Raw genomic sequence first — 23,764 nt, 5'->3', positions numbered from 1 at the left:
CGCTGAAGGAAGAGCGCTTGAGCGCCACAGCATATATTTCACCACACGACGTTGATCTCTTGCAATTGGACTCACACCGCACTACCTGAACAAAACACAAACGTACCTGCACACGATAATAGAACCAAGGAGAAAGGCACATGCCTCCGAAATTCGATCCATCCGATCCAGCTGTAGTACAGCTTATAACGCTGTTCGACTCCCTCGGACTTAGTCCCAGCAAGTCCCTCGAGACCGCCAAGAGTTCGAAGAACGCCGCCCAGCTCAAGGAGCTAATTATTGCTCATGGTTTGGAAGGAAAGAATCTTGAGGAGAAGAAGGCACTACTTGTTGCTGCTCTTGCTGCGCAGGGTACGTACCTAGGATCGGAGGCGAAGGCATATGTGATCGACAAAGTACTGGAGGGGAAGCTGGAACGTGGAGATCAGCTCACTGCCGCCGTGAAGTACCTCGCACAGCACCAGCTCACTGCTACCATGAATTACCTCGAGCCGCACCGTGGAGCGATAAATGAAGCGGAGTTTGATGCAGAGTGTGGTGTAGGCGTGGTCGTTACTCCTGATCAGGCCGAGCAGCTTGTGCTCCTCTATCTTGCGGAGAACGCGTCGGCCATCGAGGGATGGCAAAGCTTTAGCGCTACTCTCATGAAGCTCAAGGCTACCCCAGAATTGCGCTGGGCCGCTACCCTCGATGTGAAGAATGCAACGGAGGCGGCGTTCCTGAACAAGTTCGGACCGAAGGTATCGGTCAATCCCAAGGACATGAGGAAGGCTGCTGCATCGAAGACCGCGACACCCGGGAATGTCACACCTACTGCCAGTGATTCAAGCTCGGGCATAGTGGCATTGAGCTCGGAGAAGACTGTGTTCGAAGAAGGCTTTCTAGGAAGGCTTCATAAACCTGGCGGCAACCCCCAGCTCAATGGGGCTTTAAGGGAGAAGCACCTCAAGACTACAGGAGGTCAGGTGTGGACTCGTTTCCCACCCGAACCAAACGGATACCTGCATATCGGCCACTCTAAAGCGATTTTCGTCAACTTCGGATATGCGGCACACTTTGGCGGAAAGTGCTATTTGCGGTACGACGATACCAACCCAGAGGCAGAGGAGCAGCAGTACTTTGATTATATCCTCGAGATGGTCCGATGGCTGGGCTACGAGCCGTGGAAGATCACCTACTCCAGCGACTACTTCCAGAGACTGTACGATCTTGCGGTGGATTTGACCAGGAGGGACAAAGCGTATGTATGTCATTGCTCTGGTATGTTCACACCCGTCACTCTGCCTCACCATCTAACTGGTATACAGCCGAGAAGATATTTGCGGATCGAGGTGGAGAAGAGCGTGGACCGCGGAAGGCGTGCGAACACCGAAATCGGCCAATCGCAGAGTCTCTGGCAGAATTCGAGGGCATGCGAGATGGCAAGTACAAACCGGGAGAGGCAATTTTACGAATGAAGATGGATTTGGAAGACGGAAATCCTACGATGTGGGACACAATCGCATACCGTGTCCTTAATGCGCCGCATCATCGTACTGGCACCACATGGCGCATATATCCAACTTATGACTTTACCCACTGTCTCTGTGATAGTTTCGAAAATATCTCGTACGTCTGCAATGCCGATGTAATACGTGCCGTCGCTGATGGATATACCAGGCATTCCCTTTGTACAACCGAATTCATCCTCTCCCGTCAGTCATACGAGTGGCTCTGCGACGCCCTCGAAGTATACAAGCCTAAGCAGTCCGAGTATGGTCGCCTCAATATCCAGGGCACCGTTATGTCGAAACGTAAAATTCTCAAGCTGGTCAAAGAAGGTCACGTCAGTGGTTGGGACGACCCCCGTCTATATACCCTCATCGCCCTACGCCGTCGTGGTATTCCACCCGGCGCTATCATCTCTTTCGTCAGTGGCCTCGGAGTCTCAACTTCACCCTCCAACATCCAGACCGTTCGGTTTGAACAGGCCATTAGGCAGTATTTGGAGAATTCCGCTCCGCGCTTGATGATGGTGCTGAAACCATTAAAAGTCACGCTCGAGAATGTGCCGGAAGATTACGTTCTTATGATTGAGAAGCCTCTGCATCAGAAGGTACCAGAGTTGGGAACTAGCAGCGTCCCCTTCACCCGAACATTGTACATTGATGCGGAAGATTTCCGCCTGGAGGACTCGAAGGACTACTTCCGCCTCGCACCTGGCAAGACTGTCGGCTTATTCCAGGCTCCTGCTCCTGTCACCTGCACGAGATATAGCATTGATCCAGTCACGGGAGAAGTAGCTGAGCTGTTCTGCACACTTGGGGAGAGTAATTCCACATCGAACAAGCCTAAAACCTTCATCCAGTGGGTGGCCGACCATCCCGCCTCGGGCAGTCCTATACGCGTCGATGAGACGCGTATTTTCCACCAGCTATTCAAAAGCGACGATCCTGCTGCGACTGAAGACTTCATCGCGGATGTGAATCCCAACAGCCTGGAAGTGGTGGAAGGTGCTTTCATAGAAGTTGGTTTCTGGCCCCTTGCCAAGAAGGCGATTGGAGATGCCCGCAAAGACAGTGAGGCGAGACTGAAGGCCGCAGCGACTTCCGGTAGTGAGCCTGCGAAGGAAGCATCACCAGTAGGAGCTCTACACGACGCACATAATCAGCCCGTGGCGAGCGTTGAGCAGCTCGTGGGTAATGAATGTGTGCGCTTCCAGGGCTTGCGTGTTGGCTATTTTGCGGTTGATAAAGACGCGCAGCTAGGATGTCTCACGGAGGGTGACGCGCCGAAGCCTGGGTCGCGTCCTGGGGATGTTGTGATCCTGAACCGCATTGTCACCCTCAAGGAAGACTCAGCCAAGAAGGCTTCGTAGAGCGCAAGGTGGTTGATGCAGGTAAATTACGCGTCGAGATTACATTTTAGACCGTGTTGATGTATGCATGTTGGCTGTAATGATGTCACAATACCGTTAACCTAAATGTGTCTGTGCGGTTCGAAGCGCGTTCCAGTGATACTTCCGCTGACCACAGACCCCTTCTACACGGCGCTTCCTTTTGCCTCGTTTCTTTCGTCCCCAACCCTTTCTTTTCGTGTAGACCTTGTAAGTGCACGGTTTCGACGTGTCTTTACCTCTTGGGTATCGCTCTCTGACTCAACCTCGCCCCGAGCAGCTTTTTTGCCCTCTTGATCTAGTCTTGTCTGCTCTGTCATCATGAGAGAAGTCATTTCTATCCACGTTGGTCAGGCTGGTGTGCAGGTGAGCTCTAATGCAATTGTATCGAGTGCATATACTAACCGGCTTCTGTATAGATTGGTGCGTTCATTATCACCCGCGACCCTGTCAGGAGATTAACAAGCTGGAATAGGAAATGCATGCTGGGAGCTGTACCTGACGGAACACGGCCTCTCGGTGAGTGCACGCATACGCATGGAAGTGAGGCATATATGCTTATTTAATACCCTGTAGCCTGATGGCCGTCTCCAAGCCAATTCACCTTCGTTGAATGATGATGGCTTCAGCACATTCTTCTCCGAGACTGGCTCTGGCAAACATGTGCCTCGCAGTCTGTACGTGGACCTGGAGCCAAACACCATCGACGCCGTCCGCACCGGTACCTACAGAACTCTCTTCCATCCTGAGACTCTTGTGAATGGCAAGGAGGATGCGGCCAACAACTGTGCGCATATGACAAAATAATATGTTACAATTGCAGGCTAATCACAATCCAGACGCTCGTGGTCACTACACTGTCGGCAAGGAGCTGGTAGACACCGTCCTTGACAAGGTTCGCCACCTCGCCGACAACTGCACTGGCCTTCAGGGCTTTTTCATCTTCCACTCTTTCGGTGGTGGTACTGGCTCTGGCTTCGGTGCTCTCCTCCTTGAGCGTCTTTCTACCGACTATGGCAAGAAGTCCAAGCTCGAGTTCTGCGTTTACCCCGCACCAAAGATGGCGACGTCTGTTGTTGAACCTTACAACTCCGTCCTCACGACTCATACCACCCTTGAGCACTCTGATTGCTCTTTCATGGTCAGTCTTTTTCAACTAGTTCCAGACTTTTCTGATTTACTCTTGTTCTGCAGGTTGACAACGAGGCTATTTATGATATCTGCCGCCGGAATCTCGGTGTCCAGGCTCCTAGCTACACAAACCTGAACCGGCTTATTGCCCAGGTTGTCTCCAGCGTCACTGCTTCCCTTCGTTTTGATGGCAGCCTCAACGTCGACCTGAACGAATTCCAGACTAACCTTGTGCCCTTCCCTCGTATTCACTTCCCTCTGGCTACTTACGCTCCTATCATCTCTGCGGACAAGGCGCATCATGAGCAGAACTCCGTTGCGGAGATGACCTCGTCTTGCTTCGAGAGTGGTAACCAGATGGTCAAGTGCGACCCGAAGGACGGCAAGTACAGTCAGTATTGCGATTATCTTCCATTGAATATGTGCTGATTGCATATCAGTGGCTTGCTGCCTGCTCTACCGTGGTGATATCGTCCCGAAGGATGCCAACGCCGCCGTTGCCACCATCAAGACAAAGCGCACCATCCAGTTCGTCGATTGGTGCCCGACTGGCTTCAAGCTTGGTATCTGCAATGAGCCTCCCGCGTATATCCCCGGCGGCGATCTTGCAAAATGCTCCCGCTCTCTTTGCATGCTTTCCAAGTACGAGTGCCTTATATTTGAAGTATTACAAGCTGACGGCGATTAGCACAACGGCCATTGCATCCGCTTGGGCTCGTCTCGACCACAAGTTTGATCTTCTCTACTCTAAGCGTGCCTTCGTTCACTGGTACGTTGGTGAGGGCATGGAGGAGGGTGAATTCTCTGAGGCCCGCGAGGATCTCGCCGCCCTGGAAAAGGATTATGAGGAGGTCGGCAACGACAGCGCTGAACTCGAGGAGGAGGCTGAATACTAAACGTACTGCGACGGCTTAAATGATTTCCCTATTACGCGCTTTCCATACATATACCTTTCTTTGAATGCCAGCCCAATATGAGTTATGATTTCCTTAACACTACCAAACGATGAAATATTCAATGCTTTTAGACTGCTACATACCGAAGAAAAACCCTCAGAGGAGTCACGTGGTCTTGAGATGCTGCGATGCACGTATGGATCCGCGCCACCATTATCGCGGTTTAGTAGTTAGTCATCCACCACCACCATGTCTACAGACGCCGCTTTACTAGCTGAAATAGCTAAGCTGAAAGGCGCGATCAACCAGCACAAGTCAAATCAGCAACACCAACCAGCGATACGTAGTTATCCAACTAGGGGAGGCTACGGTTTGCGCAGATCATACAGGGGCGCTTATCGACCACCATATGCTGTACCCAGGCCACCAGCAGCCGAAGAGAAAGAGGTTGTAATAGGAGGTGTAGCATACATCACAGATGGGAAGAAGATGACAAGAAAAGATGGTGTGCCCTGCTTTTTCCAGTCTCTTATGTTTGCTCAATCTTCACAGTTGTGAATCGGCCAGTTCAAAGGGCTCCGTCAAGACCAGGTTCTGTAGGGTCACCATCAGCAATAGGATCGGATTATGTATCTCTGGATATGGATGGAGGCGAGATCAAGAAGCCATCTGCAGTGTCACAAAGCGATCTGACAGCTAAGAGGACACGATTGAACAATTTGACTCTGATCTTGAATAAGGCTCAAGCTGAACGGTCAGTCTATGTTCACAGTCGCGAAAATCACTTTCTAACGAGTTCAGATATCGTCGTCGTCAACCATCTGCCACCAAACCGGGGAGGGAGAAAAAACAATGTCCCTTCTTCACGAGGACTGGTTTGTCTCGTCTCGTCTCTAATTCTGCATTTTGTGCAGGACTCACATTCTCCCCTATTTGTTTAGGTATCTGCACTCGAGGTCGTACATGTCGCTATCAACACGATCCCGAGAAGGTCGCCATGTGTCCCAAGTGGCTTAAGGGGGATTGTCCAAATGGAGACAGTTGCCCTTTGTCTCATCAGCCGACGCCTCAGCGAATGCCCTTTTGTGTTCACTTCGCCAACGCGGGCCGTTGCAAGAATGGAGATTCTTGCATGTACCCTCATGTGCATCTAGGTGCTACTGCTGGTATCTGCCGAGATTTTGCTGTTTTGGGCTACTGTGAGAAAGGCGCGGACTGCGACAAGAAGCATGTTCGGGAGTGTCCTGATTTTGCAGATACTGGAGTTTGCAAAAATCGGCACTGCAGGCTTCCACATGTCATTCGGGCAAAGCATGCGGCTAAGGCCAAGGATGCTGAGGATGATGCAGCTGTGGTGTCTGCTGGACATCCAATCTCTACGGGCAAGAGGAAGGCCGACTTCGAGGATATTTTGGACCAAACACATGGAGCCAAAAAGCAGAAAGTTGACGAGAGTTACGCATCTTTTGCTGACGAACCAGAGTTCATACCCTTGACATTTGAGGAGAGTGAGGAGGACGAAGAACCTCAGGAAGGAGAAAGCGAAGAGGATACGGACGAGGATGAGGAAGATGATGCGGACAATGTGGAAGAGGAAGATGATGATGTGCACGACGATGCAGATCTTGTCATAAATGCCTGATGATTTCCCACTTGACAGCACAAGAATACCCTTTATCTAACAAGAGAATGACATACATGTTGTAATGTGTAAATAACTGAGCGCCGGAACTGCAGCCTTGTGTTCTTACACGTAAACAACCTTGACTATGAAATGGGCTCCCTACAATGGTTGGCCTGAATCTCCACGACTCCTCATTCCCCGAGTCTCCTACCCGAACCTGGGTACCTCCGAGCCCTCGCACCTCCTGGCATCTGTTGCATTCCGTAAGGTGGGGGGAGATCCTCTCCCTCGTCGTCGCCGTCAACAGCCATACCTTCTCCAGCGTCATTCATGTCTTCATCATTCAGTCCAAGTTCGTTATGTTCCCGTATAGCATCCTGCGCGGACAAATTGCCGGGCATAGTTATGTTCGGGACGGGCTGGTGCAATACGTCCGGTACGGGGCGCATAGACGGCGTCGCAGGTGCAGGGGGAGAGGTGAACAAAGGTGACGTGGACCCAGAAGCGTCCACAGCTCGTGCCGCAGCTGCCTCGTTCTTGTGCTGTTCGAGTTGGCCCCTGCGCTTCACGTCTCTCCGGTCTTCTTCAAATGCTTGCATCGCCTAAACCAGAATACATGAATGTGAGTGATGAGTCAAAACCAGAACCGGAGGACGAACCTTCTGGACCGCAGCCTCTTTGGCAGCTTTGGCGGCTTTGAGAGCCTCAGCTGTGCGTGCTTCTTGGATATCCCGATTTAGGGTCACTTCCCTGATTATCTCCGCACCTATGCGCAGACTCGTGAGCCTTGCGGGGGTGGGATGGAAGATGTAGACAGGTTGGAGGTCTTGCACATCTAGTCGGAACCCGAGCTGTGGGAAGGTGTCAACGCATCGGGAATGAAATACCCACTGGAGCGCACCTCGACTGCATATTCTAGACCTCCCTTCACGTCTACGAGCGTTCGCTTAATGGTTTTGTTTGTGGTCTTAAATAACTGGAACTTGGGGTTCTCAGGATCATTGGCTAAGTTGTCCGACAACGTGAGCAGGGTCTGTCAGCGCCCACATCAGCATGAGTGTAATTTAGAAAGTGAGCAAGCTAACATGAAAGCACGCCGATATCGCTCTCGGATCGTTGTGCTTTACGATCCCAGGATCGATCAGCCTTCGAAAGCGCTGGCGCATCTCATGGTTGTCTTCATGGTAGGCCTTGTGCAGAGGCTCTTCTGCAGCTGCTGCCGCGGCACGCACCTGGGCGGCGAGGAGTGCGTCTGCTCGAGACGAGGAGGATGTAGACATGAGGATGGTGTAGAGAGATTGTCGGACTGATTATGGTGGGTATGAGCTGTGATACCAATAGAGTGTTAGGGTAGCCGCTCTTACATGGGCCTCTGACTCCTTCTGCGGTGGCGAGAACGTGAAAGGAGCTGTTGATGTGACAAGATGATCACACTTACAATAATATCACTATTTCATTTTAGTCTCTTCTCATCAACTTAGTATCACTGCCCTCTATTCATTAATTTGCATATATTTCGACAGTCTCTCCTCAAGGTTTGTGATTTGGGCTCTGATGCGATCGCCGGGTATCACGTTCAGATCGCGGGTCTGACCAGTGGCTAGGAGTAGACCCGCCACCCAGACCCAAAAGGGCTGACGTCTTCGGTGCGCAGCCCCTTAGGAGCACGCGCATACATCCCCCCAAACCTCCTGTTCAGACGACCAAGTCCCCCTCCTTGCCAACCCTTCACCCTTTTAATCCCCACCCTCATCTGCTCATCTTAGCACCTTCTCTCCCTCCTCTCCCTCCTTAACCATCACCCACCGCAGAGCGCGTGCATACAACATGCATCTCTCAACTCTCCTTCCCTTCTTGTCCCTTCTGGCCATCCCCACGGATGCGAAGGTGCACCGCATGAAGATCAACAAGATGGCCCGCACGGCCGCTTCCTTCCAACAGGACCCCAGTCTCGAGTCCGCCTACCTTGCTGAGAAGTACATGTCGCGTGTGCAGCTGCCGATGGGCTATGGTGGGCCGGCTGGCAAGGTTTCTGAGGGTGTCCATCGTGACAAGGACCTCTACTGGACTCAGGATACCACCATCCAGGGATCACATGGAGTGCCCTTGACCGATTTCATGAATGCGCAGTACTTTGCCGAGATCACTCTCGGTACCCCTCCCCAGACTGTATGTTGACCATGCTGTACGATCGATATATGCGCCTGACTCGCCCTTCTACAGTTCAAAGTTGTCCTTGACACTGGCTCCTCCAACCTCTGGGTGCCTTCTATCAAGTGCACTTCGATCGCTTGCTTCCTTCACCAAAAGTACGACTCAGCCGCCTCTTCCACTTACAAGAGCAATGGGACCGCCTTCGAGATCCACTACGGCTCCGGCTCCATGGAGGGCTTCGTTTCCAACGACCTGCTTACCATCGGCGATCTTCAGGTTCAGAAGCTGGACTTTGCTGAGGCCACCAAGGAGCCCGGCCTTGCCTTCGCCCTCGGCAGGTTCGACGGCATTCTCGGTCTTGCCTACGACACCATCTCCGTCCTCCACATGACCCCCGTCTTCTACCAGATGATCAACCAGAAGCTGCTCGAGAACCCTGTCTTTGCCTTCCGTCTCGGCAACTCAGACGCTGACGGTGGAGAGGCTACCTTCGGTGGCATTGACGAAAGCGCATACACCGGTAAGATCGACTACGTGCCGGTGCGTAGAAAGGGTTATTGGGAGATCGAGCTCGACAAGATCTCCCTCGGCGGCGAAGATCTTGAGCTCGAGAGCACTGGTGCCGCCATCGACACCGGCACTTCCCTTATCGCTCTTCCTTCCGATATCGCTGAGATGCTCAACAAGGAGTGCGTTGTGATTTGGTTTCTCAAATGACTCCTTACTAATTCCCACTTAGGATCGGCGCGACTAAGTCCTGGAACAACCAGTACACTGTAGAGTGCAGCACTGTCGATTCACTGCCTGAGCTCACGTTCTACTTCAATGGCAAGCCCTACCCTTTGTCCGGCCGCGACTACATCCTTGAAGCACAGGGAACTTGCATCTCCTCCTTCACCGGCCTGGATATTCCTCCCCCTCTCGGTCCCATCTGGATCGTTGGTGACGTCTTCCTGAGGAAGTACTACTCTGTTTACGATCTCGGTCGTAATGCCGTTGGCCTTGCTAGCGCCGCTTAAATTATGCCTCTCCTTGTAACTGAAACTGTTTCTGACTGCATACGTTTCGTGTACTTCGTTGTCGCGTCGGATGCCTTGCGAGTCCTATCACTTAATGCCCGCCTCCATTCTTTCAATGCCCACTCCTGTCGGTAGCATTCTGTAGTAATCATGCAATTGAACGTGCTTGCCGGTCACATCGGCCGCATGTTATTGTTCGTGAAGTATGTCAGGCGGCGTCTTTTGGTGGCACATCAAAGGGGCCATAAACAACAGCTCAACAAGGGACATCATTCTTCGAAAATCTCAAGGACAAGAAAAGACGCAGACTAATTTAGTTCCTGACAACGTAAGACATCCCGTGGAAGAAATCACATTGCGTGCTAGCGTCCCAGTCATGGACAACACCGATCTGCGTATAGTTCACCTGCATAGCAGGGAAGTTGAAGCTCGTCCCATTGTTGTACGACGGCCAGTTGGGCTTGTCCATCCCCGAGTAGCTGACAGCGTTCGGGTCCGAGTGGGTGTTAAAAGAGAGGTACCAATATTTCATGTACGCTCCGATGGTGGCGTTGTATCCCGTGGTTGCTTTTGGTGAACGTTAGAGCAGCTTTTACAATGACATGCAGGCATACCATTAGCGGAGAGCGTATTGTACACGGATCCACCTGTCGCACCATGAAGTTCAGTTCCCGCATAGAACATGAGCTTGTACGCCGGCAACCCTGCATCAGCAACAGCGGCATAAGTGCGTCGTCGGGCTGAGAGCCATGATTGCTACCTTCGGTATAACCTATGAACAAATATGGTTAGGCGTTGTTCGCGAAGAAATTTCAAGGAAGGACCCACCGCCTCCATGAATCATAAGCAAGATGGGAAGCTTGCTTATTTTTTCGGGTGTGCAGGGGCTTGAATGTTCAGCAGCAGACAATCCTCTTGACCAGCGGGTGGGAAGGTGAAAGTGCCGTTCGGGCTGGACCAATAGGGTACACCTTGGGTACACTCAGGCCTACACAGGACTGTTCAACCTAGGCACATATGGAATAAGTATGAGAACAAACCCAAGCACGGTTGCATTCATCGCGCCCATGCTGGCATAGTTGTTCTTCTTTTCAATGTCCTGCGGCGGTATCCAACGAAGTGCACCAGTTGGTGGCTGAGAACTATTAACGTATGGAAGTCAAACTTTGGCATAAGGGCACAGACCTGGGCATATCGGATGCCATACCAGCTGTTCATGCTGTCGTAAGATAAGAAGTCAGCCTTGAGGGCGCCGAAGTCAATGACGTACTCCGAAGCAGAGGTGTACATGCCTTCATATTGAGCATAGCTCAAGTTCAACAGGGGCCCACGCCACGCAGTGACAGCCAGAGGAAGAAGAAGGAGACGCAGAGAGTATAGGCCATAGAAGGAACAAGTGGATGACGAGATGTTGACACTGTTTCCTTCAACGAGTCCGGCTGGTTGGTTATCAACACAGTTCCTGTTCATATTTATACCCCGACAGCCGAGTTTAGAAGAGGACAATGGTATAGACATCCGTGTGGAGTGTGCTCAATGTTCAATACCTTCTGGACGTCCATGGTGGACTGTGTCGTAAAGAAAAAGCCGTGATTGAAAACGTAGATGCTCGTTGACTGAGGTCAGCCGATACTGACCGGTAAGTATAGGAGACACGAGCATCGTCAAGTGATATTAGCGCAGGAAGAGATGAGCTATAAGGAAGGTTAGAAAATGTTGTATTTGCGGCCACTTGCGACCTAGTATGGTAATGTTGAACATCCCGTGAGACCATGACGGGGATACTCGGAACTGAAGAAGTGAATCTCCTCACTTTGAAGCTGGAGAAGATCGATCGTACCGTGATACCAAGTGGAGGAAACCTTCGAGTCCGGGGTTGTTGAATGGTAAGAAGCATGAATGTACCTGGAGGTGCCAGTGTGCTGTCAATGGGCGCTCTGCCTCCGGCGCCAGTTAGGGAGCATCGCGCATGGGACCCGACGAGGTCGCATGGCTCGAGAATACGACACATTTTGACTTCTCAACTTTCCCCTTTAATAAGAGCTTCAGTTAACTGCAATGTGGGGAATTGAATGGTCGAAAAGGTCGGGAAGAAGTCAACGGAAGACAGCTAGACAATGGTGATGCGTTGGGTCAAGAGATCATCCTGTGCCGGTAATATCAAGAGAGCTCGGTTCATTCAAAGGGCTAGTTGGACCGACAAAGTCGTAGAAATCCCAGTGCCCCATACAGTTCTAGGACCGAATGCGGAGAAAACCAAGACACGACAGAGAGATCAGGTGGCTCAAGTTTGTTCCGTGGCGAAACACTCGATGGCACTTCGAAGTTGACAGAAGCCAAGGACTCAAGGAAGCCCAGATCGAGCAAAGTGGAGGATGTGTCCTAAAACAAAAGATGTAAACCACGAGAGCTGAAACTGAGCACGCTGTGTGGGTACCACTTGCAAAGGGACGAGAAGGTGATACGTAAACACAAGCCGTGTGATCATTGCTTCTCCATCGCCACTATCAGGTAGTATTGAAGGGATGGCGAAGTACGTGGACGCACCTGATGTGTCCCTTGAATACAATTATCAAGTAGATAACCGAGTCTTGCGATCCTTAGATATCAAAGGCCGGTTCCAAGCCATATCTGAACGTTCCCCAGGCGATAGGACACCTGGCTTATCTCGGATATCACGGAAGAATACCTTGAAATCCTTGCAAATTCGGTCACATGGCGCAGCACGGCGGTGACTGTGGTGAAGTCGATGAAACATAGAGGCCCATGGTTATGTCCCGTGGTGCCACGTGGCGGAGTACTGTGCCCAGTTCATGGATCTTCTTTTGAGAACAGTCGACGCCCTCTGTGCCCTATTCACTAGGTGATGAGCACGGTGATAGATCAGCTCGACTGGCTTTGACGCACCATGCACTTATGTGCTGAGTGGAGCTTCTTTCATAAGAAAGGACCAGTACAGAGCGCATCCATCATCTTCGGACAAGCCCAAGCAAATTGGTATTGGGATAGCTTTCGCCTAGAACAGAGTGCTAAAATCGACTAGAGCTTCCTTGGCGAAGATGGGAGCGACGGAAAGTAGAAAAGTAGATGCGCGAAGACCTCCAAGATGTTCATCTGGAGATCTGACGGAACATCATCCATTCCCCTTTCGCCCCGCTGTCCACAGCCATTTGCAAAGATAGTAGTCCCGAACATGCTGGAAGGCATCGTTCCTAATTTTCCCAAGGGTAATTCAGCGTGAGAGGGTTCATTGACCAGTAGATGCATACAGACACAACATTTCTGATTGTGAGACCTGCCAGATCAATGTGAAAGCAGAACAGGAATGAATGCCGGCTTGCGATTGCTCCCCATCAACATACACTAACGAGGTCAGCCCATTGCATGTTAGCAATGGCCCAAACAGCCAGCTGAAGTTAACTTGTCCGAAGAGGACTGGAGAGGTCAATCGGTCCATAGAGATCGATTGATTTGTTTGCTGGGGGTGCGGCCATGACGCGTCCTGGTTCCTGAGCACGTGTGCGCTGATGGTGGACTGCGGTGTGAACGTTGTTGCTGGTCGCGCCCACTAGTAGAACATCTGTTTAAACCGAATGAACGCTGCTCGACGCTGAGGATATCGTGGAATCAACGCAGTTGTACTGGATATAATGTCTTTCCAGCATGAAGGTCTTGGCCCCACGTTCGCCCGGGCTGATCCACACAAAATTGACATCCAGCGGGACGTGAAACTCCCAAGGTAGACACCACAACAAACCTGCAGGCTGTGTTGATCAGCACAGCTCTCTAACCCGACCTATTTGGATCTTGTACATTACGAAATTGATCAGGGCTCGAATACTTTCGTGGGCAGCTTTCTCCGGGAAGAAATGGCCTGGTTGGTGCTCAAACGACGGGTCATGGAGTTGAAATCAGAAGTCAAGATCAGATTGGGCCTGCGCACCTCAATGCTCAAAGCCGTGGAACTGGCACGGTACAACGTACGCGTATGTGGCCCTCAAATTGATATAAATATCGCCTGCTGAAGGTTACACAGGCTATACTACTCGTCCGATTTCGTCCCGTATAATCCCCGTGAGTTTCTCTCTAAATCAATATCTCAGTTGATCACTGATCATCGTCCAGTCTCTGGAAATCGTCGCGCTACATCACACTCATGCCGGTCGTCGATGTACCTGGTGCCTCCCTATTCTACGATAGTCGAGGCAGCGGTTCCCTGTTTCTCTTGATCCCGGGCGGTCATGGCACTGGAGATGTTTACCACTCGACCGCTGCGATTTTGTCCTCGAAGTATATGGTTGTGACCTACGACCGCCGTGGCTTCTCGCGTTCAATACTCAATGGGGAGCAAGACTACTCTATTCGCCTAAGGACCGATGTCGACGACGCCTATACACTAATCAAGCACCTCTCATCCGACGGAACGGCTGTGGTCTTCGGGTCCAGTTCGGGTGCTATAGTCTTGCTGTATCTGCTGCTTAAGTATCCCGAGGCCATCCGCACCCTGATTTCGCACGAGCCACCAGCTTTCGACTTGTTGCCGGATAAGGCGGACTGGATCAAGTTTCAACAGTCGCTCTATGACACGTACAAGACGGAGGGGCTACACCCCGCATTCGATCGATTCATGGATCGCATTTCCGGTGGAATGGAATTGAAGTTTTACAAGCAACGTGAAGCCATGCTTACCGAGGAGGAGAAGAAAGACACGAGCAGTCAGGAAGCGAAGAATCAGATTTACTGGTTCGAGCACGAGCTCAGGCATTACCCGCCTGTCACAATCGACGTTGATGCCCTTGTTCAGCACAGCGAAGCTCCTCTTGGCAGTTGGAACTGATTCAAAAGACTCGTTCGTTTATCGGCCTACCAAGAACCTTGCAGACAATCTTGAGTTGTCTGTCCTTGACCTGCCGGACGGACACGTTCCTTACACCTATGCCGCCGAGCCCTGGACACAAGCGCTCATCGAGGCACTTGAGAAGAATGATGTCTAAGTTTCTCCGCCGCGTAGAAAAGATTGTTGCTCACAGACGATGTTGCTTGTCTTGCCTGTCTCTCCACGAATAGAATACTCTGCGATGAATTGTGGGTTTTATTCCCGCTTGCCTCCAGCCTGTCGGGGATTGTGCAGGGTGTCTACGACCAAACGCCCGCACCAGCAAACGGGCGTTTGTGGACACGCCCCTAATGTTGCGCAGTTATCAGATGCTCCCTGGCCGCGTGACAGCGTCAGCGGGCCGTATACATCCTCCATAGTATAAAGATTGGCGCCCTCAAACCCTCAAACCAGACTCGCCCCTGAGACCAAATTTGTTCCAGCTATCGTGTGTATGTCTCTTCTTCACGTTTTCAGTTCATTGATTGCTTGTGCCCAGAACAAACGATATCTTGCAGCTTGCTATCATGCCAACTCTTGACGTACCCGGCGCCTCTCTCTCCTACGAGACTCACGGAAGTGGTCCTCTTATCGTCTTCATTCCCGGCGGTCAGGGGACCGGTGATGTCTACCACCCTATCGCCACAGCTCTCGCTGCCAAGTACACCTCTGTTACCTATGACCGACGTGGTTTCTCGGCTTCCATTCTTACGTCTGAGCAAGACTATATTATCAGGATGCAGACGGATGTCGACGATGCGCACGCGCTGATCAAACACCTCTCACCTGATGGTACGGCCGTGGTATTCGGTTCCAGCTCGGGTGCCATTGTCGCTCTCTTTCTCCTGCTCTCGTACCCGGAGTCTATTCGTACAGTCATCCCCCATGAACCACCGGCGATCGACCTTCTTCCGGATAGGGAAGCATGGACCAAGTGGCAAAATGATCTTTACGATACCTTCAAGACCGAAGGGCAGATTCCGGCGTTTCTGAAGTTCGTAGAGAGTATGTCCGGAGGAATGGAGCTTCAAATGTTCAAACAGAGGTGGGCGATGCTCACCGATGAACAAGAGAACGACTTGAGCACCCAGAGGATGAGAGATCAAGCATACTGGTTCGAGCACGAGGTCCGGCAGTACCCGCTAGTGAAGATCGATATCGAGGCTATTGCAAAACATAAGGACAAGCTTCTCCTTGCTGTAGGGGAAGACTCGAAAGAAATGTTTGTTTACCGTCCAATCAAGATTTTATCGGAGAAACTGGACTTGCCTCTCCTTGAGGTTCCAGGAGCCCATGTCGGGTATGCCTATGCAGCGGAAGCATTCGCGCAGGTTCTTGCCGAGGCTTTGGCAAAGAAAGGTCAGTAGGAATCTGAATGATGAACTCTGAAGCAATAGTTCTCAGTCTGGATCTATGTGTTTGTATAAAGTTGTTCAATGAATCAGAGGTGAATTGCTTTCGATAAAGCGCTAGCAGGGGAATCAGACATCTGTTTCCTGCTGCTATACTTGGATGCCAACCTCTCTGAAATCAAGCTGTGTGTGGATATCAATCCCATCGCATGATGGGAAGAAAGGAGGTCAAGCACGTTCATAAAGTTATAAATGGTCGTCGTGGCGGACAAACTGCGGTTGTCCCTATTTCGCTGGGACGTCATTCTACGCCAGGGTCCGCGTCCAATTCATTTCCGCATAACCTTCCTCGACCAACCCCCCCATCCCCCAAAAGTGCCTGTTCGTCTTACCACACTCATTTACTCATCCTCCTCTACGACTTCTTAGCTCGTTGAACATAGTGGAGTACTATGTGCATTCCCATGACACCAAATCACGTCCGATTGATTGATTCGTGCTACCCGCACCACAGTGCGTTGCTCGCGACTGCGCCCGACTACCGACCAAACTCCCAGGAGCTATCACGCTTGACCTACTATGCAAGCAATAGACCAGGGAAACTTCCGAAGATCACAAGCTATCTTGAGAAGCGGGCAAAGAACGAGGCGAATAAAGCCAAGTATGGGTCCGCGAAGCAAAAAGCGTGCGCAGTATATTCGAAATGTCCTCGTCATCAGTCTGACAACATACCAGATCACTGTTGATCACACTTGCCATATTCCGTGCACTTACAGTGGAATGTCGGAGAGAACTTCCTGTATTCTCGCGCACCGTCATTGTTGTCGTCAGTGTTGCAGTTACATCGCTGCCAAATGACATTGAAGTTGCTGCACGGGCAGCCAGCGTCGTGCGTGTTCATTATTCCCATCAATCGTCTAGATGCTCATTCATGTTTTAGTTCACCGCATGGACAACATACACTGACGGGGGGCTAATAGGCGTAGACGATCACCTCACCAAAGCCTATCTTTCCGTATCCCGACACTACTCCCATCTCTCCGTTCTCGTCAACAACAAGGATGCTGAGTTGCGCAACCGCTCTCGTCTGCTCGGCCTTGCTGCAATCTCCGGAATTGTCGCTTCTGACGCGCTGTATGCATCTCTACCCGAATTCACTACCCAGATACCCGTTTTGGCACCTCCGTTGATTCTGAACATCGCTGGCATGCCGACCAACACTCTTGACGACATTTGCTCGACCATCGAGACTGAGCCACAACCCACGTCCCCGTACCTGGCGGAGATCCAAGCCCGACCTCCCCTATCACAGAGACGAGCCGCGTCCATTCACGTTCATATCGACGGAGAGAAGGGCCCTTCACAACTAGACGTTGCCGAAGCGGCCCTTCGTGCTCTGAAGACAATCTTCCAGCAAGGCAATGCTGTCCAGATCGCTCGGACGATGGCCGCGATAATAATCAGCCTTGATTCCAGTGACGTCTGGACCAACGTCGAGTTTTGCTGTTGGCTAGCAGACAAGGCGCTTGCCTGGACGCAATACCAGTACAGGTTCGCGGTACCCACGAAGATGGTAGAGCTGTTGCTAGCCAGTCAGGGTACACCGGTGCCGACAGCAAGGCTAATGAGCTTGATGGCTATGCTGGCGACTGTGTTTACTTCGCCCATCTCGCTGGTTAACTTCTCAACATCTGATGTTCTGACCAAACTGATCACGGTGCTCCTTCGAAGAGTCGCGATCGACCCGGAGGATGGACTTTTACCCGCAGTCGTGCAATGTATCTCTTCTCTCGGCACACATGTTTACTATGCGGATCAAATACAGGATCTTGCAGAAGAGCTCATCACACGACTAGTCAACATACAGCTGAATGGGATCAACGGCCGCGGCCCTTCTGGCACAGATCCGACTCGTACAGTGTCCCTCCGTTGCCTCGTCTTATCCCTGAAAGGGTTGATTGAGACTGCCAACCGAGTAGGAAGCATGAAGAAAAACGTTAGCTCCACCGTGCTTGGTGAAAGCTCTCGCATCGTAGCAGAGCCAATGGAGTCTATCCTTGAACGGCACGATTCCTCGGGCATTCGCGAAGACTACTCTCACAACCCTCGGAAAAATAACATTGCTCCCGAGCTTTGGCAGGAGACAATCGCCGTACTTTGTGAGGCGGACTTCTCCGTACGATCGAGTTATGCTCAGGCTTTGGTCACATTCCTGCTTGCAGAGGTGCCGAAAGAGCCGTACACCTTCGATTCAGGCTTGTTGAATAGAGAAGAGGGCAAGGGCGTTCGGCTGCCATCACCTGGACGTCCGCTCACAATTCCCGATGCGACCACACGGCTCCTGCATGCAATTCACGCGGCGGCGTTTCACCTTGCCATGTCACCCTCTCTTGGATTTCGCTCTGGAGCACCGTCGGAAGCATCGGATGAATTCGACCAGCATATTCACGTCGATCCACCTACACCTGATGTAACGTCCAATAGATTCGGGGAAATTGAGCTGCATGAGCAACATCGGACAACACCATCACGAAGGCGGCTGTCGAGAGTACTGGCGGCTCTTATCAACACACCTGCAGTTGACCACATAGCGACAGCAACATTTTCCGACTACGCGTGTTTACTGAATATTCTCATCACGGTACACCGCCGCCTGCCGGGCCGAGCGCTCTTGGTTGGCGTCCCGATGTTGATTGCCATGGACACAAATGCAATGTCAGCCTTACGAGAAGGGGATGAAGCTGTCCAGGGCAAGGCCTGGGCTATAAAAGAGCTGTTGGGTCGTGTTTGGGAGGAGATTGGTGAGATTTGGGCAAGCGACGGGATACAACGCCGTGCGCGCGAGGTACGCTGAAGTTGATGAAATACCAAGAAGTCTGCTGAGTGGAAGCCAGGCACTTGATAAACTGCCAAATCCTGGGTCTCTCGCAGGTCCTACCACACCTCCATTGGGTACGAACAACCTCGTTCAGGACCCGGTGCCATGGCCTGCACCTTCGCCTGAAGATGGGAGCAAGTTTCCTTTCATCAATGCAGAGATGATGGTGACACTGCTAGCAAACAATGAGCGCGTCCAAGCCGTGTTGGGTCTAGACAAACAAGGTGTCCTCAAGCGGTTGATATTGGACTGGACTGAAGAGTCAGCACTATCAGACTGTAAGCCCTGTTCCTACCTATCGAATGAGTATGCCTATTGATGACGTTGCGTAGCCATTGAAACTCTGCATCATCACGATGTATTACGCGGGGAAGGTGCTTCCGCATTACGCAAGATTTCCCCCGCTCTCATGCAGATAGACAACATCTCCTTAGCGAGCGTCGCGAGGAGCGGAAAGGGTGGTGGCGTAGATATCCTACGCGAAGCACTGGAAGGTCGGGGCCTGGGAACTTCAGCGTCTGTGACGACGTTCGATCGCATGTCAGCTCAAGGTGGACATGCAGGCCTTCTAGTGCCCCCAACGCGACCGACCTCGGCAGGTCGCGAACGTTTGAAGAGTTCACCATCCGAGGTCCGAGATGCCCTTGATAGGCTTGGCATTGGCAGGCAGACGCAAGCAAACGGCAGACTGCGATCCCCATTCCCAATTGCCGAACGTTCTGAATCCGAAACAAAACCCCATGTCTTAGTACCGCCATATCGGTCATGAGATATTCACTCCCACTGTGTACATTCTACCTAGCCTTCATTACAATATATTCATAATGGTATCAGGAGACTGCCTCTATCTCAGGTCTGACGCATCATAATGCGTTTCCGCGCGTTTTCTTCCTTTTCCCGCCAGAATACGATCTCAGCTTGAGCTTTCGGATTGCTGTTCGAGAATGGTCCGGACTGCAAACTGATGTTATCACCAGCCTCACCCATATCTAAACCGCATACCATGGCAGAGTGCAACACATTCTCATATGCTGTAGACAGGTACACCGCTTGTTGGCGACTGTCCTTGATCTTGTTTCCGTGTGTGATTATGATCTGTGCAATTTCTGGTCGCATTCGGCCCAAGCTATAAAGGTATCAGAGGGTGTTAACTTGTTTGTGGAATTGTCCTACTTTGAAAATAGCATGGCTTCTTCACTTGGCTCGCTCAAAGAGATGAATGCGGCGAAGAGAGTCCCATATGTACGTGATACCTAATTCATCTTTAGCTCGTGGAGAGTTCTGGGTACCAAAATCACGCACTGTTTCCACCACCGAATCCTTCAGTGTGCTCTTCGTAAGCAGTCCACCATGTGCACCCTCCAACAGCTTCTTGAGACTCTCCACCTGGGTATTCATTTCCTTCTGGAATATTGGCCACATGGAAAGACGCATTTCCACCAAGAATGATTCGAGCGGAGTACATGCCCGCTTCTGAACCTCGATTAGAACATTCTCATTGAGACGCATCATGGTGAGCAGCGGGATGATTTCAGGTGGCGTAGGCTGCCAACAAGAAAGAGCTGTGGTCTTGCAGTAGTCCAGAGCAGTCTCGATGACTTGCTTCCACACTGTGTCCAGCGCTTTCCTCGTATCATCCGTAGCAGCTTGCTGTTCTTCCATTGACACCATGGGTCGACTGCTTCTTGTCGGAGACATTGGGACTTCTAATATCGAGCCTGCATCGGTTCGCCGCTCGTCAAATGTAGGGCTTATCACACCTGGCCTCGATGGTGGGAGAGGAGCCGGTGCTTGATTGAAAAAGGTGTTGATGAAATTGTATTCAGCAGTCGCGTTGTCCATGAGAACCAGCATCAAAGATCTAAAGAGCGCTTCTACGGGTTGTTTCTGGAAATTTCGTCAGAAGATACAGGAACGAGAAGGAGGACCGTACATAGGCTTTGTCGTCAGCCATATATGAAAGTGTTACTGGAGGACCCTCAATTTGGGCGTGATCCAAACGGCTCCAATCATAACCTTGTTCTTCTGTGATTTAGTTAGACGGCCGTGATGCTACTCCGATGCAAAGAAAAAGTGGCACACCCTTGTGAGCGTCAGATGGAGCGGCCGTGATTAGCTGCGATTTGGGAGGATCTCTTGTCTACAGTCTAATCAGCCCGATCACTTCAATAGTAGAGTGGTGCACTCACAATAATATATCCGACACTTCGAGCATATCTTCTAAATGCTGTTTCGTAGTATGATCGTGCGGCACCGACGTAGGCTCTCTGTACCTCCGCTGCAACTTTGGGGGCACGTCGTTGCAGGAAACCAAACAATGATTTGAATTTCAAGAGAACCGATGTTTGTATAATCTGCATATTTGTGCTGACCGTTGCCCGTATTGGCTGCATCAAACTCAGGAAGAATTGACGCAGCTTAGTTGCGGCCTGTCGAACGTTCATCTTTAGGTCTGTGGTGTTTTGCTCGAAGACTTACTACAATCCGCAAGCCTTCGCTCACTTCGGACAGGTCTTTTGCTGCTTTCACTCGTGTCCGCTGTTGAATAGTATCCAGCTTAATTTCCAGCTCCTCAATTGCGGGAATCCATGTATCATTGACTCCATTGTCGAGGATGAGCAATGCCAACTCGGGTGGAATGGCAAGCTCCCCAAGAAGTTGAGATAGCGGACGCTCTATTTTCTGGGATTCCCTTCAGCACCATCTCATTCATCAAAAAATATAAAAATTTACCCTTCGGCCTTTCAGTTTCGCGTCAAAATCCTTGCTGCGAGCTTGAAGATCGGAAATTTGACCAGATACCGCAGACAGGTCGGTTTGAAATGTCGAGAGGAATGTTTCCAGGTCTCCTAATAAGTTGGTGCTCGTCTGTATTATGTTAATTTGTGTAGGTACACCACAAGAATCCAGATACCTCGACTTGCTCATGCAATTCTAGGTATTCTCTAGTTTTGCCGATGACTACGAATCATTCCCATGGTTAGAACGCGATTTCCTCCCATTCGGCTTCGGACATACAAAAGCCATCATCAGCATCATCTCTGGTACCGGGTTGAGTTCCTGCCCCAAAACTCAAATCAGAACAACATACTCGATTATGTCGGTCATTATGCCCAAAAGTAGTTGAGACGGAACTCGCAGTTGGTTGTGGTAATGCGTGCGGAGGGACAGATCTAGACGCCCTGAGACGTGTAGCTTCTCGGCACTGCCACTGATGAAAGATAATGGGCTTCTTTGAGCGCCCTTTTTTCAGTCATACAACGTGCTGAGAAGCCCTTCCATCAAGGCGCGGAGGTTGTGCGGAACAAGGGTGCGGCTTGTCTACCTACCATCATGTCGATTGATATGAACGAACCCGAATGCATCGCGCCATTTCGAGACTGGGTCAAGTATCATGGCGCCTGGATACATCCTGCTTTGCGCTTCGTGTCCGGTAGGAAGAGCTATAATATCCGTCATATGGCTTTGATATTCAGACTCTCACAGATGACTCAGGCATGTCCGTGGTGACCGTTGAAGATCTAGCCGCAGACACGCCAGTATTATCTTGCCCTTTCCATCTCGTGATCACTCCTCAGTCTGCGAAGGCGGCAATGAAAGGTGCTTTCGGAGATTTACTTGACACGCGCCTAGACTACCTGAATGAACGACAACTTGTGGTCACTTACATTCTGATGCACTTTCTGAATCATAAGTACACGTATTTCACGCTCCAATGACTCTCTTGCTGACTCATCTTCCAAGAACTGAATATTTCAAGCATGGCCCTTACCTCAAAACACTTCCTGGAAGCTCTCGGCTCTTCACTCCCTTATACTTTAATCCGGAAGAAACGAAGTTGCTTGGTGGAAGCAACGTGGCATTAGAAACCAAGAGGCGGGAGGAAATATGGAAAAGAGAACTCAATGCTGCTTGGCCAGTCTTCCAGCGCATCTTCGGGGCACATCTTGTGTTCACTGGGTATGCCTTCCTCCGGAACCTTGCATACTGTTTCTGAGGAGGATATAGGACATATTGGGAAAAAGTATGCACCTGGATAACCTCCCGTTCATTTCCCTCATCGTTGCTGTCGACGAATAACCCCAACACAACCTCGTCGGACTCAGTGCCTGTTCTCCTCCCTGTTCTCGATTGCATGAACCACAAGAGAGCACACCCGGTTACGTGGCTGACAAGTACGAAGCTTCTTCCAGAAGCATTGGCCACCGGTGCTAATGAGAATGGGCCGTATATCAACTTGGTGCATCATCCGACGCTTGAAGCCGGCTTACAAGTGTTCAACAACGTATGACAAAGCTTTGTAATCAGACGTCAGCTGACGTATCTGCTAGTACGGGCCGAAAGGCAACGCCGAGTTCCTTCTCGGATACGGATTCACCCTGCCGAACAATCCCAGCGACACGATCTTCCTGTCCATTCCTCAAGGCCAACTTCACGAGGTGGGCCGTGAAGCAGAGGGAATAATCCCAATCTGGAACGAAGTGCGCGAACGGATGGGAATCCGAAGGGAAGATACGAACTGGCGGAGCGTGATGGACGTTGCCCAGGGGCTGTCTGATATGGTCCTGGCGAAAATGGACGTGCACGATGTGGTCGAGGACGATATTGATATGGAAGAAGTTCGCCCGCTCGTTAGAGGATATATCAATAATTACATGGATGGTACGTTCCTGACCGCTGGCTGCGGAAGTTGACGCTGCGCTCATGGGGATCACAGGGCAGCGGGACATTCTTCAGTCTATGTACGATTTTTGCGAGCGGATGCGTAGCCGCGCTCGGGAAGAGGCGAGAGCAGCAGGTGTAGATCTCGCCGAAGATGAATTTGATGCTGGTGACGAGGAGGTTTATCAAGAGGTGGCGTGATTCCATGGGTGTTGGGGGGACGGATGGAACACAGAAGGGTTGTATCACTCATTTGCGAACCTGTTTGGAATAGAAACCGTATCAGACAACCGAGTA

At 51.1% G+C, this 23,764-nt stretch overlaps 10 protein-coding genes across 10 annotated transcripts; 8 read left to right on the top strand and 2 right to left on the bottom strand.

Annotated features, from left to right (window-relative positions):
- Positions 1-87: 87 nt before the first annotated feature.
- DACRYDRAFT_19583 (glutaminyl-tRNA synthetase) lies at positions 88-2,952 on the top strand. The gene is made up of 3 exons (XM_040771573.1): positions 88-1,260; positions 1,308-1,608; positions 1,660-2,952. Exons 1-3 carry the CDS (start codon positions 141-143, stop codon positions 2,855-2,857), a joined length of 2,619 nt encoding a protein of 872 aa, XP_040633316.1. The 5' UTR covers positions 88-140; the 3' UTR covers positions 2,858-2,952.
- Positions 2,953-3,196: 244 nt separating this feature from the next.
- Positions 3,197-4,902, top strand: DACRYDRAFT_86142 (tubulin alpha; the record flags this gene model as incomplete). Its single annotated transcript, XM_040776763.1, has 8 exons — positions 3,197-3,241; positions 3,295-3,298; positions 3,351-3,394; positions 3,452-3,662; positions 3,715-4,016; positions 4,070-4,397; positions 4,447-4,648; positions 4,695-4,902. The coding sequence occupies 8 exons, from the start codon at positions 3,197-3,199 to the stop codon at positions 4,900-4,902; spliced, it is 1,344 nt and encodes a 447-aa protein (XP_040633315.1).
- A 249-nt stretch (positions 4,903-5,151) lies between these two features.
- Positions 5,152-7,777, top strand: DACRYDRAFT_113130 (uncharacterized protein; the record flags this gene model as incomplete). The annotated part of the gene is made up of 7 exons (XM_040769570.1): positions 5,152-5,407; positions 5,455-5,656; positions 5,704-5,777; positions 5,844-7,128; positions 7,186-7,379; positions 7,430-7,559; positions 7,612-7,777. The coding sequence occupies 4 exons, from the start codon at positions 5,152-5,154 to the stop codon at positions 6,542-6,544; spliced, it is 1,233 nt and encodes a 410-aa protein (XP_040633314.1). The 3' UTR covers positions 6,545-7,128; positions 7,186-7,379; positions 7,430-7,559; positions 7,612-7,777.
- Positions 7,778-8,227: 450 nt separating this feature from the next.
- On the top strand, positions 8,228-9,826 carry DACRYDRAFT_19580 (endopeptidase). The gene is made up of 3 exons (XM_040771572.1): positions 8,228-8,695; positions 8,750-9,369; positions 9,420-9,826. Exons 1-3 carry the CDS (start codon positions 8,354-8,356, stop codon positions 9,697-9,699), a joined length of 1,242 nt encoding a protein of 413 aa, XP_040633313.1. The 5' UTR covers positions 8,228-8,353; the 3' UTR covers positions 9,700-9,826.
- A 186-nt stretch (positions 9,827-10,012) lies between these two features.
- DACRYDRAFT_103363 (uncharacterized protein) lies at positions 10,013-10,989 on the bottom strand (the record flags this gene model as incomplete). Its single annotated transcript, XM_040767746.1, has 5 exons — positions 10,013-10,266; positions 10,314-10,403; positions 10,608-10,687; positions 10,740-10,834; positions 10,885-10,989. The coding sequence occupies 5 exons, from the start codon at positions 10,987-10,989 to the stop codon at positions 10,013-10,015; spliced, it is 624 nt and encodes a 207-aa protein (XP_040633312.1).
- Positions 10,990-13,511: 2,522 nt separating this feature from the next.
- On the top strand, positions 13,512-14,693 carry DACRYDRAFT_113127 (alpha/beta-hydrolase; the record flags this gene model as incomplete). The annotated part of the gene is made up of 4 exons (XM_040769569.1): positions 13,512-13,685; positions 13,736-13,773; positions 13,825-14,442; positions 14,504-14,693. The coding sequence occupies exons 3-4, from the start codon at positions 13,856-13,858 to the stop codon at positions 14,691-14,693; spliced, it is 777 nt and encodes a 258-aa protein (XP_040633311.1). The 5' UTR covers positions 13,512-13,685; positions 13,736-13,773; positions 13,825-13,855.
- Positions 14,694-15,080: 387 nt separating this feature from the next.
- On the top strand, positions 15,081-15,930 carry DACRYDRAFT_19579 (alpha/beta-hydrolase). Its single transcript, XM_040771571.1, has 3 exons — positions 15,081-15,289; positions 15,362-15,480; positions 15,534-15,930. The coding sequence occupies exons 1-3, from the start codon at positions 15,103-15,105 to the stop codon at positions 15,639-15,641; spliced, it is 414 nt and encodes a 137-aa protein (XP_040633310.1). The 5' UTR covers positions 15,081-15,102; the 3' UTR covers positions 15,642-15,930.
- Positions 15,931-16,391: 461 nt separating this feature from the next.
- Positions 16,392-19,574, top strand: DACRYDRAFT_103360 (uncharacterized protein; the record flags this gene model as incomplete). The annotated part of the gene is made up of 5 exons (XM_040767745.1): positions 16,392-16,612; positions 16,663-16,816; positions 16,868-18,772; positions 18,822-19,083; positions 19,138-19,574. The coding sequence occupies 5 exons, from the start codon at positions 16,392-16,394 to the stop codon at positions 19,572-19,574; spliced, it is 2,979 nt and encodes a 992-aa protein (XP_040633309.1).
- Positions 19,575-19,654: 80 nt separating this feature from the next.
- DACRYDRAFT_103359 (uncharacterized protein) lies at positions 19,655-21,913 on the bottom strand (the record flags this gene model as incomplete). Its single annotated transcript, XM_040767744.1, has 12 exons — positions 19,655-19,759; positions 19,808-19,931; positions 19,979-20,058; positions 20,108-20,692; positions 20,739-20,830; positions 20,888-20,945; positions 20,995-21,234; positions 21,284-21,487; positions 21,539-21,673; positions 21,720-21,766; positions 21,824-21,846; positions 21,897-21,913. 12 exons carry the CDS (start codon positions 21,911-21,913, stop codon positions 19,655-19,657), a joined length of 1,710 nt encoding a protein of 569 aa, XP_040633308.1.
- A 231-nt stretch (positions 21,914-22,144) lies between these two features.
- On the top strand, positions 22,145-23,668 carry DACRYDRAFT_73860 (SET domain-containing protein; the record flags this gene model as incomplete). The annotated part of the gene is made up of 6 exons (XM_040776033.1): positions 22,145-22,238; positions 22,292-22,499; positions 22,550-22,765; positions 22,814-23,090; positions 23,137-23,467; positions 23,523-23,668. The coding sequence occupies exons 1-6, from the start codon at positions 22,151-22,153 to the stop codon at positions 23,666-23,668; spliced, it is 1,266 nt and encodes a 421-aa protein (XP_040633307.1). The 5' UTR covers positions 22,145-22,150.
- Between the last annotated feature and the right edge of the window lie 96 nt (positions 23,669-23,764).

The sequence above is a fragment of the Dacryopinax primogenitus genome, assembly GCF_000292625.1.
Source record: "Dacryopinax primogenitus strain DJM-731 SS1 chromosome Unknown DACRYscaffold_1, whole genome shotgun sequence".
In the NCBI taxonomy this organism is placed as follows: Eukaryota; Fungi; Basidiomycota; class Dacrymycetes; order Dacrymycetales; family Dacrymycetaceae; genus Dacryopinax; species Dacryopinax primogenitus.
The sequence above is the reverse complement of the archived record's forward strand: the minus strand, read 5'-3'. Positions and strand labels throughout refer to the sequence as shown.

Coding starts and splice junctions, on each gene's coding strand:
- DACRYDRAFT_19583 (XM_040771573.1), top strand. CDS start 141: ATGCCTCCGAAATTCGATCCATCCGATCCAGCTGTAGTACAGCTTATA. Junction 1,261..1,307: donor GTATGTATGTCATTGCTCTG/GTATGTTCACAC, acceptor ACTGGTATACAG/CCGAGAAGATATTTGCGGAT. Junction 1,609..1,659: donor GATAGTTTCGAAAATATCTC/GTACGTCTGCAA, acceptor TGGATATACCAG/GCATTCCCTTTGTACAACCG.
- DACRYDRAFT_19580 (XM_040771572.1), top strand. CDS start 8,354: ATGCATCTCTCAACTCTCCTTCCCTTCTTGTCCCTTCTGGCCATCCCC. Junction 8,696..8,749: donor TCGGTACCCCTCCCCAGACT/GTATGTTGACCA, acceptor GCCCTTCTACAG/TTCAAAGTTGTCCTTGACAC. Junction 9,370..9,419: donor GCTGAGATGCTCAACAAGGA/GTGCGTTGTGAT, acceptor ATTCCCACTTAG/GATCGGCGCGACTAAGTCCT.
- DACRYDRAFT_19579 (XM_040771571.1), top strand. CDS start 15,103: ATGCCAACTCTTGACGTACCCGGCGCCTCTCTCTCCTACGAGACTCAC. Junction 15,290..15,361: donor CTCGGCTTCCATTCTTACGT/CTGAGCAAGACT, acceptor AACACCTCTCAC/CTGATGGTACGGCCGTGGTA. Junction 15,481..15,533: donor ATGAACCACCGGCGATCGAC/CTTCTTCCGGAT, acceptor TCTTTACGATAC/CTTCAAGACCGAAGGGCAGA.